The sequence below is a fragment of the Pseudophryne corroboree genome, chromosome 5 (genome assembly GCF_028390025.1).
Source record: "Pseudophryne corroboree isolate aPseCor3 chromosome 5, aPseCor3.hap2, whole genome shotgun sequence".
In the NCBI taxonomy this organism is placed as follows: Eukaryota; Metazoa; Chordata; class Amphibia; order Anura; family Myobatrachidae; genus Pseudophryne; species Pseudophryne corroboree.
The window spans coordinates 156,812,247-156,827,942 of record NC_086448.1 but is presented as its reverse complement, the minus strand read 5'-3'; the positions used below and the strand labels follow the sequence as shown (position 1 = coordinate 156,827,942).

Sequence of the window (15,696 nt, the reverse complement as noted above, 5' to 3'; positions counted from 1 at the left end):
GAGTCTCATATCCAATAGCGGTGACTGGCAGAGCCGCTACTGGCACAAGATGCTGGGAGGAGAGAATGCTGATATATTGCATGGATGGATTTCTATAATTACAGTGCAGGCTGATATCTTGCATGGGATTGCATTTTACTGAATACTGATAATACATCCACAAATATTATATGATGCATAATATGGTGACGCTACACAAATAAATTATAATAAACATGCATACATTTGACACTGCAGCATTGTCAGGAGGTCTTAGTACTAGGGTTGTTGGATATTATTTATTACTGCACTAAAAGAGAAAGAACTAAGTCATGTAGCATTCTTGGTACTGTATAAATGTAGCACCTAACATGGTGTAGTACATGCATGTATTAACCTCTTGCTCCTTCTTTAGTTGCTCCATGGCTTGCTGAAACTCCTTTTCCTTTTTCTCTGCCTCAGCAATGCTGGCCTGGTTCTGCTCTTCATACGCCATGGCGACCACAGCAAGGATCAAGTTTACCAAATAAAAGGATCCCAAAAAGATGACGAATACAAAAAATATCATGTATGTCTTCCCTGAAGCCCTGAGAGTCTGAAAGGATATAGATTCAATCAAGATGAGATTTAGATGTCAGCTGAAGCGTCTTTCTAATTATAAACATACGGTATCATTCTTATATATCATGTCTTGCAAAACGCTTTACTGATAAAAGCTGGCATATGTCATTTTAGTCAATTGGTTTTCCAGCCGCTATGCTCTCTTTTAGGGAACATGATCATTACATTGAGCGTGTGCATATTTGCTCAGCTCAACAGGTCAACTTTGACCAACTGACGACTTATTGTGCCTTGCAGTGCCCCAAAAGGTTATTCTGCTATATCTCATAAAAATCACGTCTGATTGAGTTTCAGCATTCATATAAAAGATCCAGGACTGTGATGAGTCTTATTAATGGTGTCTGTGTGAGATTATCAGTTGACCAAGAAGTTGCTAGTGTTCCAAAGTGGCTGGGACAACTGTTTGGATTGCAATGTGTGATTGGAGGCAGTCATGCTGGATTCGGTCATTCAACAAATGGAGCACAGAAAGCAAAGTGGTTTTAGTAGTTTGAAAGGGATACAGTCATTACGTCGACAGCACTTAGGTCAACAGTCATTAGGTCGACCACTATTGATCGACATGCAGTAGGTCGACAGGGTCACTAGGTCGACATGATCATTAGGTCGACATGGGAAAAGATCGACATGAGCTTTTCACATTAAAAAATTTTTTTACAACTTTTTCGGACTTTACAATCCACGTGGACTACAATTGGGAATGGTAACCTGTGCCAAGCGCAGCGGAAGCAGAGCGAGGCACCTTGCCCGAAGCATGGTGAGCGAACACGGTGCACTAATTGGGGTTCCCCGTCACTTTACGGAGAAAACGACACCAAAAAAAGTTAAAAACCCCATGTCGACCTAGTGACCCTGTCGACCTACTGCATGTCGACCAATAGTGGTCTACCTAATGACTGTTGACATATGTGTGGTTGACCTAATGACCCAGATCCATCTGAAAAGTGGATTACACTTGTGGGCCTTCCACTTTCCAGTCCAGAGCTCTTTACCTTTTACAACAATACAATGTATTATTTAAATTATAATAAACCCATATATTCTTTAGCAATATAGCTAAATAAATTCTTACCTGCTGATATAAATTCTCCCAGTAGTCCTGTGTCATAAGTCGGAAGAGAGAAAGGAAAGCCCACCCAAAGGTATCAAAACTGGTGTAGTCGTAATTGGGGTTCTTCCCAACCTTCAGACAAATGTAACCTTCAGGGCACTTCCTAATGTGAGCAAAGAGACAAAGCAAATCCAGTAACTTTCACATGCATATTCCTTGGTGTTCCCACTCTCTATGGGGGAGTTGCAGCAAAGCTTTAAAAATTGAAACAGTGGATCTATAATTTTGTAGAATGTACTTGATAAATGCTAACTAAATGCAATGGGCAACTGCTCCACTTGTCCTTTTCTGCAGGTTTGATACATCTCCCCTTATATTCTTAGCTGAACATTACACCTTTCTTGGGTCCTGCTTTGTTACTATCCGGTATTGGCCTCATCTCAACTCAAGGTGAAGGGTGTAAAAATGCTGTGAAACACATTCATCCCCTCGGGAGGTACGGACATTCTTCTGTTGAGAATGTGTTGGGAGCCTATGAAGGCACAGAAGACCAGACCAGGGGCCTCCATAATGGATGGAACAGCAGTGCCAGGAACCTCCACCATCAGCAGACCCTATAGCAGCTGCAATCTTAACTATAGTAACATCACCGGCTCATGGAAATAATGCTGTTTTTCAATTCTACAGTATTTGCAATATTCACATATCTATTGAAAAACTATACACGGTTTCTGGACAAGGAAAATGCTCTACTGTATGCCATCATAGAAGTAGACTCTCCTAGGTTGTCTGCATTCCTATAAAATATTTGCTGAAGGCCAGAGTTTTCTATAAACTTATTAATACTGATTGTACTCCATGTGTACCCAGCCTTGACTGCTGCTTCTGAGTAATTCAGTTTCAGCATTTTAGTCGGGCAGTTCTACTGCTTTATATATTATGTATCTATATATTACTCCCAAAGGTTAAACTTTCTTAAACCATTAATTTCATCTTATAGCAACATATTCACACACATCAGAAATGATTCATCATGGTCTGTTGAGGACTCAGTAAGAAAACAATTAGGGTCACAATACTGTAAATCACAGAGAGGTAAACCATACTTACCTAATTTCCTAGAATATCCAGAAGATTCACAAAATTTAGGGGGCCTCAAAGGATTCCCACTAGAGTGGGTCATTCTCCTACCCATTGCATATCTGGGGTTGGGGCTGTTGACGTGATTTGTGTCCCCACACCCCCCCTAGCACTGGCATGCCCATGGGGTGTACAGGGTGTGCGCCCGCAGACTCCTTAAGCACAGCATGAGTGCTGTTTGGTCAGTACAGCCTGGCAGATCATTCATCAACAGTCCTTGCAGGACATTGCCAGATTAGCTAGTGGAGGGTGCGGTCGAAGGGATCACCCCAGGGCTCCCAACCACAGGGTCAGAGAGTCCAACACTTCCCAAGAAAAGGTGTCCTGCCGCACCTGTTCCCAAATGGGGAATGTCTGCAGAGAGCAGATCCTGCAAACCTTAAGTATGACATCATGCCTGCAATGTTTAAGGGAGACCGTATGCACATACAGCAGCCACACACCTGTAGCACAGAGGAGTAAGAGACCACCACAATGGAGGTAAGTACTAGTATCTGTGGGGATCTATGTGGCATGATGGTGCTCCATGTGGCATACTGGGTCACTGTGTGACATAAAAGGTCACCATGTGGCTTACTGATGGCACTGTGTGGCATATGGGGAAACTGTGGCATACTGAAAGCTCTTTGTGGCATAATAGGGGAACTGTGTGACATACTGAGGCCTCCCTGTAGCATAATGAAGCACGGTGCGGCATAATAGGGGAAAGAGTGGCATAATGTAGGAATTGTGTGGCATACTGGATGCACTATGTGATAATAATAATAATAATTGTATATATATAGCGCTCTTTCTCCAACAGGACTCAAGGCTTATACTGGGGCACTATGCCACATAAAGTGCACGATGGGGGTACAGTGTGGGATACTGGTAGCACTATGTGACATAATGTTTATAGTAGCTCACTGTGTGGCATGTTTATATGGTGGCACCCTTTATTGTTCATAGGACCCCATTGTATCATTTAGCCCCATGGTAATAGATACCCCAATGGCATAAACCCCTAATCCATATGTTTAAAGAATAACCCCCTCCCCCAGGGCCCAAACACCACTTATGAAGCGACTGTGCACACTTTTGCCCCCTTCCTGCAATGTCCACCAGCATCTCCTGGTGGTAAGTAATGAAAGCCAGCAACTAAGTATGTTTATAGTCTTTATCATTCATCAGTATGCACTAAATGTGTTAATGAAAATGACAAAACTTGCATTAATGCAAATGTATCATGCGTCTTACCCAGCGTCGCTGCTATTTCCACAAAGCAAGGCATCTTTTGCTCCAGGTTTTTTGAAGATATTCTCTTTAACGAAAAAAATATATATATGTTTGATACGCAAATGGACATCAGAAATATTGATAAAAATAGCCAATTAAATGTATTGTTGGTATAAACATAGTGATACAACCTATTAGGTCAATCCTACTCTATAATTGTAGAAATGAAGAAACACAAACATTTGAGGCACGTCCATAATTCATAAAATATTCATAGTAAAGGAACATATTGTTTTGAAAGCTTGCACTGTGTAGTAACCAATCAGATCTTTGCAATGAAACTAGTGTGTGGGATCATCCTGTTTGGCAAGAGGGCAGTGGCATAGTTAGGATTGAAGGCACCGAAGGCAAATGAAGCAATGGCTCTCAGAACCTTAAGGCCCATACACACTTGCCGATAAAATGAGCGACGTTGCTCATTTTCCCCCTTCCTGACCGATGTCGCTCATTTTGTCGGCCAGTGTGTATGCCGCCAGCAATGATCGGTGTGCGCCCCGCGGGTCGACAACGATCGTCGCTGTCAGCAGTGCATGCAAGCTCGATCTGGACTGTCGTCCAGGAGCTGCATGCACAGCCGACGGCTGCGTGATGTCACTGAGCGATCATAACACTCAGTGTGCACGGACGGCCGCCGACCGCCTGGCCCGGCAGGGAAACACTAGACGACATCTCACATAGAGCGATGACGTCTAGTGTGTATGGACCTTTAGTCCCTACAACATCTTATCTGAACGTCTTCCATCCTTCCTTTGCTGATACATGATGCAGCGCTGCGTACTACAAACCTCTCCCTTTGAGACACACCCAGTGCCATCGCTCTACTCTGCAGTCCGCCATCACCTGACTCTTTGTATAGCACAGGGCATGTGTGATACCCCCAAGACAGGGCATCACTAAACAGAGCCAGCACAAGGAGAGAGCTGGGACTCAGAAGGGGCACATGGAAGTGGCACATGGCTCTGTATACCAGCTATAGGAAACACACTGTGAAACTATTACCCCTTTCACACTGCCAGCGTATCCCGGGTTATTTCATGTGAATGCGCAGGAAACCCAAGATATTGTGTAGTATGAAAGCTTCCAGATGAAATAACCCGTGTCCATCCATCGGGCATTTCAACGCGGGTATCGACCAGGGTTGAACACAAGTTCAGCTCGGGTCATGGTGTAGTGTGAACGGATAAGCCGGGTTGATGCAACCAGAGACCCATTCACAGCAACGGAACAGCTGGTGCTTGGAAATGTGCTGGGGAAGTGGCCTGTGTCCGCTGTGCTGAGCTCCTACCCTGTGAGGGGATCAGAGCAGAATATACGGACTGTTGTTGAGGGTAAGCTGTAGGGAGAAATGGTGGAGCAGGGAGCGCTCTGGACACTATAGCTGGAGGTTCTCCCATTATTGGAGCCTCACACACCATGTATACCTCTCTACTCCTAATAAGTAATTCCACCTACAAAATCTGAGGATAATAGTGAGAATTGATTATGATAGCTGCAACGCTAAGCATATGCATTAAGGACTGGGAGCCTAGTTGTCATAGACACTACAGAAACTGCAGATACTGTAATACCCTCTTCAGTCAGATACATGCTTATCCTGTATGCCCCAGCTAAATTACCCTTAAGAAGGGCAATAGCATACCCCCAACTGTCCCGATTTTGGTGGGACAGTCCCGCTCTTCACGGTCTATACTGCTGGTCACAGTGTCCTGCGGTGGGGGGCTGGGCAGTTGGGAGATCTCCCCCGTCACATGCGCACAGCATCTATTCTCTGGCAGATAGGGACAAGGGGCCTGGCCAGCAGCTCACTGAGTGCTGTTCATGCAATCGCAGCACTTCCCATGAGGTCATGCCCCCTAACCACGAGGCCACGGTTTTGGGTGCGTGCAAAGATGTATTGCTTTTGCACACAAAGAAGTTGGGAGGTATGCAATAGCAGAGACAGAAGATCCCAAATTGATTTATTAGTTGCTCTACTTTGCCTTCACAGACAAATACCACAGACGGTCCAGTAGTGTGGGGGAGTATTCATTTACACAGTATGGGGAATCTCATACATTGGTACCACATATTAGGGCCTTCTGCTAAACTAGTTCTGGATGAAATGATGTACTAGTCTGCAGAGAACAGTCTGTTATGATACTACTCTGTGTACAATTCTGGGCACCGTACTACAAAAAGGATATCCTGGAGCTAGAAAAGGTACAGAGGAGGGCGACCAAACTAATTAAGGGCATGGAGACGATGGAATACAAGGAAAGGCTTGAAAGACTAGGCATGTTTACATTGGAAAAGCAGAGACTAAGAGGGGATATGATCAACATCTACAAATATATAAGGGGACAATACACAGAGCTTGCGCAGGACCAGTTTTTGGTTAGATCAACACAGAGGACTCGTGGACACTCGCTCAGGTTAGAGGAGAGGAGATTCCGCACAATACGTCGTAAAGGCTTTTTCACGGTAAGGACAATACGTGTTTGGAATTCCCTGCCCGAGGGAGTTGTAATGGCGGAATCTGTCAACACCTTTAAGAATGGGTTAGATAAATTCCTAATGGATAAGGATATCCAGGGGTATGGTGCATAGTCATGCATTATAGTTACTATAAATAGGGAAAAAATGCAACGGCTGACAGCAGCATCAGTCAGAAATTTTAGTCAAATCATCATGCATAGGAGACCACAAATAGGTTGAACTCGATGGACAATTGCCTTTTTTCAACCTCAGATACTATGTTACTATGTTACTCCGTACATAAAGCTCAGCATTAAATGTAATATATCCAGCTTTCGATAAAAGGGACAGAATATAGATTCTGCTCAGGATATCCTCCAACTGAGATAAAGTATTACAGCCCTCTCGCTATCAGCAGAACAGTTGTACTCCTTTGTGCACCACCGTAGCATGGCATGCACATAGACGGTGTCACTGACTGAATTACCGTTTTAAAGTAAATGGTTGCTTAATGTAAACTGTAGGTACCTAAACCCCTTCTTAGGGTTGTGAAGTGCTAGCCATTAGGGGAAGTTGTTGATAGTAACAATGTAGAAAAATAAGTATAGCAGTAATTAGTTGCTTAGCTATGTTGTATTGAATTATATTGCCTGTCATTTGCTGTCATTTATTATGTATATTTTAGTATCATTTTAAAAAATGTGTTAAGGTGTGTACACACGGGTCGATTTTTTCTTCCGATTCTGACTATATAGTCAGAATCGGAAGAAAATATAGTGCAGATCGCAAGGTGACAGTCACCTTGCGATCCCGATCCGATGCCGATGCGCGGCCCCGCGCGGTCGGTATCGGCCGAAAAAATAGGCTGTGCAGGCAAGTCAATCCTGACTATCTCTATAGAAGAGATAGTCAGGATTGACACTTAGCCAAAATCGCATCGCAAGCACACTCATTATGTGCTTGCGATACTGGCTAAGTGCCGACCCGGCCCCCTGTCGCACGGTGAGAATCGGATAAGTCCGAATCTCACCGTGTGTATGCACCCTAAATGTTAATGTTTAACAACCACATTACATTGTTGCTTTCCTAATGGCATTTTAGGACAAACAGGATTTACTACTGAGGAAGTTTTTGAGACTAATAAAACAGAATATTATTTAAATCTGCGTTTTTATTGGGTGTGGAATCGGGCTGCCTTCCCCCTGTTGACCCAGAACCCATGTTGCAGTGTAACTGAACCCACCTGATTATTCAGACACCAAAGATGGGTATTACACACTAAACATGAGAAAAGATCAATGATCAGTTTGGTGACATATGTAAGTGGCCATAACAAGTGAGATTTGTATGTTGGGTGCACTGATGTTACCTCACCGCCATAGGCTGCAGGGTATCCGGTCTGTAGATCTACACTAAAAAGGGCTACAGTCAATAGGTAGACCACTAATGACTGACATGCATAAGGTCGATAGGGTCAAAAGGTCAACATGTAAAAAGTAGAAAGTTCAAAATGCTGAGAGGTTCAAAAGGTCAACATGTAAAATGTAGAAAGTTCAAAAGGTCGACATACATATGATCCACGCAGGTTTTTTGTTGTTGTTTTTTTCAGCTTTTTCATACTTTACCATCCACGTGGACTACGATTGGGAATAGTAAGCTTGATGCAAGGGGGCACGGTATACTAATGGGGTTTGTTTGTTGCAGAAAAGTGCCAACACATCCATTTCCATGTCGACCATTTGACCCTGTGGATCTAATGCATGTCAACCATTAGTGGTCAACCTATTGACTGTAGGCCTTTTTAGTGTAGATGTAATAATCCACACCCAGGTCGCAGTGTCAGACCACCTAATCAATTTGCCATTATTGTGTGGCCAGTATAATATTCAATATACTGTACACATCGAATTGCTGCTTAGTTATTATGGTTTAATGCACTGTTCCAATGAAGTATGCAGCTGATATTTTATTTAACCTCATTACAATCTGACACACAGAGAAATCATGATTTAATTAACAGCTGAAATGTTTAATTACAATTGTCACAATTCTCTTTTAGTAAGGAATGGTGCGCATTATCCATATAGTGTCACTTGATTTATACAGGTGAAAGATTCAAATGAGTTGCTTTTATGGAAAATGCACTCATTTACATTTACCCCATTTTATGGGCGTACTGTGCATAAAAGTGGAATACAGCCCATCAGAAATCCATGGAGTCACTAGATAGTAACCACAATAGGAATTGTAAGCAGATTTAAGGGCCCTACACATTTAAAGATCCGCCGCCGAGCTGCCCGACGGCGGATACGGCTGACTGGCGACCCGGCGGCTGGGGGGCAGTGATGGGGGAGTGAAGTTACTTCACTCCCCCCGTCACACGGCTCCATAGAACTGCAGGCAAATATAGACGAGATCGTCCATATTGGCCTGCATGCACAGCCGACGGGGCACCAGCGATGAACGAGCGCGGGGCCGCGCATCGTTCATCGCTGGTGCCTCCACACTGCACGATATGAACGTTATCTCGTTCATTAATGAACGAGATCGTTCATATCTTGCAGTTAAATCGCCCAGTGTGTAGGGCCTGTTAGGGCGGAACTCAGCTAATTGTTCCCCCAGGGCTATTCAATTAGCCCCGAAGTCAGGAGTTACCTGGGACTTTTTTCACCTGCCTCAGCTGGTTGAAAAAAAAATCACTGATAACTCAGGGGTTGACGGGTGGCAAGACCCTGTTAACACACACATCCATGAACTTTTAACGCCCGTTAACAAGCTACTTTAATAGGCATTAGCAATGCTATCAGGGGAAATCAGGAGTGCAATTGAATAACAGCTACCTCTTGTTTTCACCCATGGTAAATTAAATCACCCCAATGAAGCTGATTAAACAGAAAAGCTATCAATGTAAAAACACATTGCTAGGAAATCAAATACAGAAAATTAGCAATATATAATCTATAAAAGTTTCGCTTTAATGTTATGGTCTGAAGGACTGCATTATACGTGGCCTAAGGGCAAATGTCACCTTTTCCCTATCATTAACAATCTGTGAGAGACTGTATTGCTGTCACATAAAACACTGTGTAAGGGAACATGCAACGTCCACAACAGCCCAGCCTCAGCCCAAATGGAAGTGATATGTAACCTGAGACGCTAATGACCAAGCACGGAGAGTGTTTGACTTGTGATAATGTGGAAGGATGCTCTCTGGAGAGTTAAATACTTTAATCCCCTCCCTACAAAACACAGCAGGTGACAATGCAGCAGATCTACCAGACAGAAGAGGCAGCGTGATCCCTCCCTGCACTTGCCTTGTTCACATCCGTGCCTTCCGTATATGTCATATTTGCTTAGTAATGTCAATATATGTGCGTGAGCAGGTAATGCACTACACACACATTTATAGATACTTATGCAAAATTAGCTCACGCATCAGAATTATTCTGAATATCCACACAATACAACCACTGAAATTAAAACTATGCAGATCATTATCCTTTTGCATTTACATGAAACCAGGAAATGTACCAAGATACTCTAGATTAAGTTTTATGTCCAATTTATCAAAACGCACCAATAACGATAAGTTTCCAAAATCTGCAATCACTCAATTACCGTTAAAACAAGCCAAGATAGTTCAATACTAGCCGCTGATAAAATGGAAAGAGATAAAATACCAACCAATCAGCTAACAGCAGTGGCGTGTGGTGAGGTGAGGCAGAACCTTTCCTGTCATACTAACGTATACGCCAGAGTAAAGACTATATAAAGTATATGTAAAATACAAAGAATATATTATAAATATCTTCTTTGTATCATTTGAATCATTTTTATAAGCAAAACTCTGGAGTAAAAAGTCTATGACAGGTGAACCAGTGACACAGCTGTCTATTTTTTTCATAACATCTCTGATCAAAACTCACCAAATGTCTAGCAGTATACACTGCTACACCTGTGTATATTGCCCACATGAACCCTTTGGTCTTATATATTGTGTGTAAATCTGGCTCTGGTACTAGCCAGTACCTCCTCAGTCATTTACCTCACTGCACATCCCTGGTGTACAGTCTCCATTTGGGCCCCCTCCTGTCTAGCCGGCAGCCCAGTACAGACTCTGAGCACTAGGGTCACTAGGGGTCTAATGCACATGCGTAGGTATTTGGGGGACGGGGTGGTGTCCAATTTCCTTTAAATTTTCTTACTGCACTTACGCAACACACCAGGAAAATGGCAGCTGCACTGTTTTCCCAATGAATTTCTGCAGTGCTGCTGCCACTAACGTGGGTCTCCTCACGGTTAAGTATTTAAGAAAAGGGTGAAGCGTTTGTGGTGTGGGCCGCGCTAGACCCAAGGGCCTGTATGCACGCACATCTTGCGCCCATTATAGATACGCCATTGATTACAGTCTTCCTATATAAAACTGTGAAATGTTACGATTAATAGCCTGTGCATATGAGTGTTTATTAATTCTCCTTCTCCTCTGATGGACGGAATATGACAGAGATAAGTGCGAAAGTACAATACACTATGCGGGTCATTCCGAGTTGATCGTAGGTGTGCTAAATTTAGCACAGCTACGATCATCTTCCCCGACATGCGGGGGGACGCCCAGCACAGGGCTAGTCCGCCCCGTATGTCAGTGCTGCCCCATACCCCCCCCCCCCCCGCACAAATACAAAAGCATCGCACAACGGCGATGCTCTTGTATTTCAGGAGTAACTCCCGCTGGCCGCAGTGGCTGTGTGAGACGTCACACAGCCACCGCGGCCCGCCCCCTAACGGTCCGGCCTGCGTTGGCTGGACCGCGCCTCCTAAACAGCGGCTTAACGCCGCCGTCCAGCCCCCTCCCGCCCAGCGACCGCCTCTCTCAGAGGCGATCGCTAGGCAGCGACGACTGCCATGCGCCGGCACCTGCGCGGTTTCCGACCCGATCGCTGCGCTGCGACAAACTGCAGCGAGTGATCGGGTCAGAATGACCCCCTATGTACTGTATTATTATTATTACATTTTATTTATAAGACGCCACATGGGTTTCGCAGCGCCGTACAAAGGACAGTACAGGGAGACAAAACATAGCATTACAGTAAATAAATAACAGAAATAGAGTACAGGTAACATAGAGGGGATCCGGACTGAAAGTCGACAGTAACCATGTCGACAATGTCTAGGTGGACCACAATTGGTCGACAGTAACTAGGTCGACAGGGTGTCTAGGTCGACAGGGTCCTTAGGTCGACATGTTCTAGGTCGACAGGTCAAAAGGTCGACATGAGATTTTCACAATGTTTTTGAACCTTTTCATACTTAACGATCCACGTGGACTACGATTGGAACGGTAATCTGTGCCGAGCGAAGCGGTAGCGGAGCGAAGGCACCATGCCCGAAGAATGGCGAGCGAAGCGAGCCATGCGAGGGGACGCGTTGCACTAATTGGGGTTCCCGGTCACTCTACGAAGAAAACGACACCAAAATAACATTAAAAACTCATGTCAACCTTTTGACCTGTCGACCTAGAACATGTCGACCTAGACACCCTGTCAACCTAGTTACTGTCGACCAATAGCCACCCACATAGAGCACCACACATTCTAAAGACATAAAACAGCTAAGATGCAAGTAGTGAGGGAGTGATCATCGTACTACTAGAGGCTGGTGGCCATAGATGGAGATGAGCCTTTACTTGCAGGGTAAAGATGGTCTTGAGTAGGGGAGAGCTGTGAGTGAAATGTGTCGAGATGAGGGCTTAGATAACAAGAGGAAAGAGGGCCCTGCTCTGAAGAGCTAACAATCTAGTGGGGAGGGGCGACAGACAGATGACAAGAGGTGCAGGCAAGTGGTAGGTAGCCTGATGGCAGTATGCAAGCAAAGCTGAGATGTTCACGGCATGAGGCAGGGGGGTGGAGGCGTGGCTTCAGCACTGGGTTATGCATCGGGAGGGTATGCTTTGATGAATAGGTGGGTTTTTAGTGCCCGTTTGAAGCTTTGCAAGGTCGGGGAAGTCTAATGGAGCGGGGGAGTGCGTTCCACTGAAGGGGTGCAGCACGGGCAAAATCCTGAACTCATCAATACGTGTTAAAAAAAAAAAAAGGATAAACAGCCATGTGCATTAATTCTAAGGGAATTTACACTAGAAAAAGTACATAGAGTGTTCCACGATATAAATAGCAATAATGAATAGATGTTCTATTGAAGAGTTATATAGAGTAAAGCCCACGTAACTACATGAAGGATAGTGAAATGCTTTTATTTTAGATGGAACAGAAGCAGCTGTCGCAGACTATGGGAGAAGCAGCTGTCGCAAGACTAGCATCAGGCTGATGTTGAGATTGACGGATGTTGTTTTTGCTTGCAGATTAAAGTTAATGCAGAAGTGCTGCCCTATTGGTCTTCTACTAGCTGTGGGCACTACCATATTCTAAAGCAGACACAGAAACCTAAACATTTTAAAAATCATTATATAATAAATGAGATAACTAAGATTTATGCCTCCTGAAATGACCCTCTCTTGTGTGTGGGATCTCTCCTCAGAATGATTTGGGTTACCACACTGTTTTGGACTTGTAGGGTGTTACTATGTTGACAGGATAAGCAACTATCAGTGTGTAACACAGCCCAGAACTTTATCATCACAGCACAGGAATTTTCTGACAGAGGCAGGTCAGCAGTCAGCGCTGCAAAGATAACCAAAGCAAAGTCTATTTCGGCAGTGGTCCTCTCTCTATTTAGGCACAGATCACAGTGTACAGAAGAATCTGTTTTCTTCCCAACTACTAATCAACTATAGTGCTCTAGTATCTGAGGCAAGCGTCACACGTGGGTGAAGTCCATGAATAGATGTCAAATGTCAAGTGGAGTGCACGCTCTCCACATAATGTACCTAAGCAGGATGTGCTACAGTCATTCCTATTAGTAATAGGATGAGATGAAGGGGATCTCTTGTTTAATTCATGAGTTCACCATTGATCAGATGTTATCTACATTGCCAAAGTAATTTATTGAAATATTTTGGACATTAGACATAGGTGACGTCAGATCCACATGCTAAAATACGAAATGATTTCATGCAATCATAGCTATACTCAGTTTTATTGCTGACCGCTAAATCAGAGTTATTTAACAAGTAGCCATAAGCCATGTCCCTAGACAAGGGCAATTTCACAGCTCTAACAGCCCCTGTATGGTGAATTGCAACAGTATATCATTATGTATCACAGAGATATGCAGCGAAACAAAATGATAAGAACCACTGATGACAAATGATAAATAAATCCCTTTGTGTTAATGGCGACATCTTGAAGTGTACTTGTCACCTACAGAATGGAGATGGTCATTTTTGGAGCAGAATATTGTAGTGATATCAGTGAGGTATGAGGTCTACTTTTAAAGTCATGTCCCATATTATGTCAAATTAGTTAAAAACTAGTTACCAGCCCGTCAAAATGACGGAACAACATAACAGGAGTGTCAGCACTGGCGGCTGTGCGCGCCCAGACGGAGCAACACTTGAATTCCCCACAGAGAGGTGAGAAGTAATGTTACCCTTTTGTTGTATAGGATATATTCTTCCCCCTTTCATTCACTTTACATATACTGTTTATTATTAGAGATGTGCGGGTTCGATTTTACTCGGATTTACTCAGGTTTTTTTTTATTTTTCTTATTGGCTATCCAAAAGACATGACATCCGTGAGCCAATAAGATGCCGTTTTAAGACCCAAGTAAATCCGAGTAAAACCGTACCCGCACATCTCTTTTTATTATAGTGTTCATTCTGCCTACAGAAATTAGCTCACTTGTTTTACTTCCTGTATTGTCTCTTTTTGTGTCTATATCTGTGGGCTCAAAAAATGCAGAATTGAAAAAAAAATATGAAACAGTAATTTTGCTACTTTAAATAGTAATATTCATGTTAACTGCAGAAGAAATTGGTATGTACAGTATTTGGAAAAGTGTTTCATTCAGTACTTTCTTAGAATGTGAGCTGGCCCCTTCAGTATCTTCCTCCACATAACTATGTAATCTGGCTTCTTCCTACAGATGTGTCCTCATACTCTGTGACTTCAGCCACATCAAACACCCCATCTCGATGCAGCAGTACCCGGATGACTTGGCTGCAGCAAGCGTCTTTCTCACTCAAAATGTGCGTTTTATTTGCACAAATAAAACAACTGGGGCGGTATTCAATTCTTTCCAAGCCCTTCCACACCCGTTCTGTTTCTGCTGTTGGCCGTGGTATCATCATTTCAGGCGCCCAACCCTTTACACAGCTACACCTGATTACTATGGACGCGATATGCACGATAACGAGGATCATTTTTTAGAAGATTGGGCATCATATATCATTTGAATACCGCCCCTGGAAATGACAAAACGACTTTGCTAGATTGCACTGATTGATTTAAAGTGCAACTGAGTCTGAATCTGTATAGGAAGTGCTTTGATGCAGCAGCTTCAGCTTTTCACATGCAAAGTTCAAATGCGTTTCAATTGTGACTCTGTACATGTTTAAAACTAATTCCTATGGGGTTAAGTTAGCAGCCCACAGTCTCTAGCACACTCTGGCATTTTGCTGTGTCTGTGATGCGAATAAAATGTAAAGAAAAAGGCAATGTGCTACACCTCTTGGAGTAGCTCAGTCACGCTTGACACCACATGGCATAAAGGTGCTAGCTGTATGAGGACACATCTGTATTTATACTTCTAAAGTTGGTAACTTGTATGTACTATAACTGCCTGTTGATCACAAATGTGCTATAGAATGTTGCTTTGCGTTCCATCTACTATGTATGACGCTGCAGAAACCTTGTGGCACCAAATTAATAAAAGGTAACTACTGTATATAGCATAGGGCTGTAGCAGTGTGATAATCCGCCCTGTGAGGACACCTCTCCTGAACATATAAAATCATGACATCACAACAGGGCCGGGCTGACAGGGCTAGTAAAAAGCTGAACACCCCAAGCGTACTAAGGATGATCCGAGCAGCGCTCTGCTGGTTACTGTTCCTGGGCCCCTGGCAGCAACACCACTCATCCTCTCCTTGTAATAGCCCTGATTTTCCATGCTTTTGTCATCAGAGCAACTGTACTGTATACACAGGGTCAGACTGGCCCACAGGGGAACGGGGTAACCACCAGTGGGCCCCGCTGCCTGTGGGCCCTCCTCCTTCTCTA

The 15,696-nt window shown here is 43.7% G+C and overlaps 1 protein-coding gene across 1 annotated transcript in view; it reads right to left on the bottom strand.

Moving 5' to 3' along the window:
• The window catches only part of LOC134927416 (sodium channel protein type 5 subunit alpha-like), a 782,837-nt gene that overhangs the window by 410,406 nt on the left and 356,735 nt on the right, over positions 1 to 15,696 (bottom strand). Inside the window, exons 8-10 of the mRNA XM_063921835.1 lie at positions 4,028 to 4,091; positions 1,673 to 1,814; positions 377 to 574 (exon numbers count right to left, since the gene is read on the bottom strand). Coding sequence (XP_063777905.1) covers positions 377 to 574; positions 1,673 to 1,814; positions 4,028 to 4,091 — 404 coding nt within the window. The remainder of the gene's footprint in view (positions 1 to 376; positions 575 to 1,672; positions 1,815 to 4,027; positions 4,092 to 15,696) is intronic.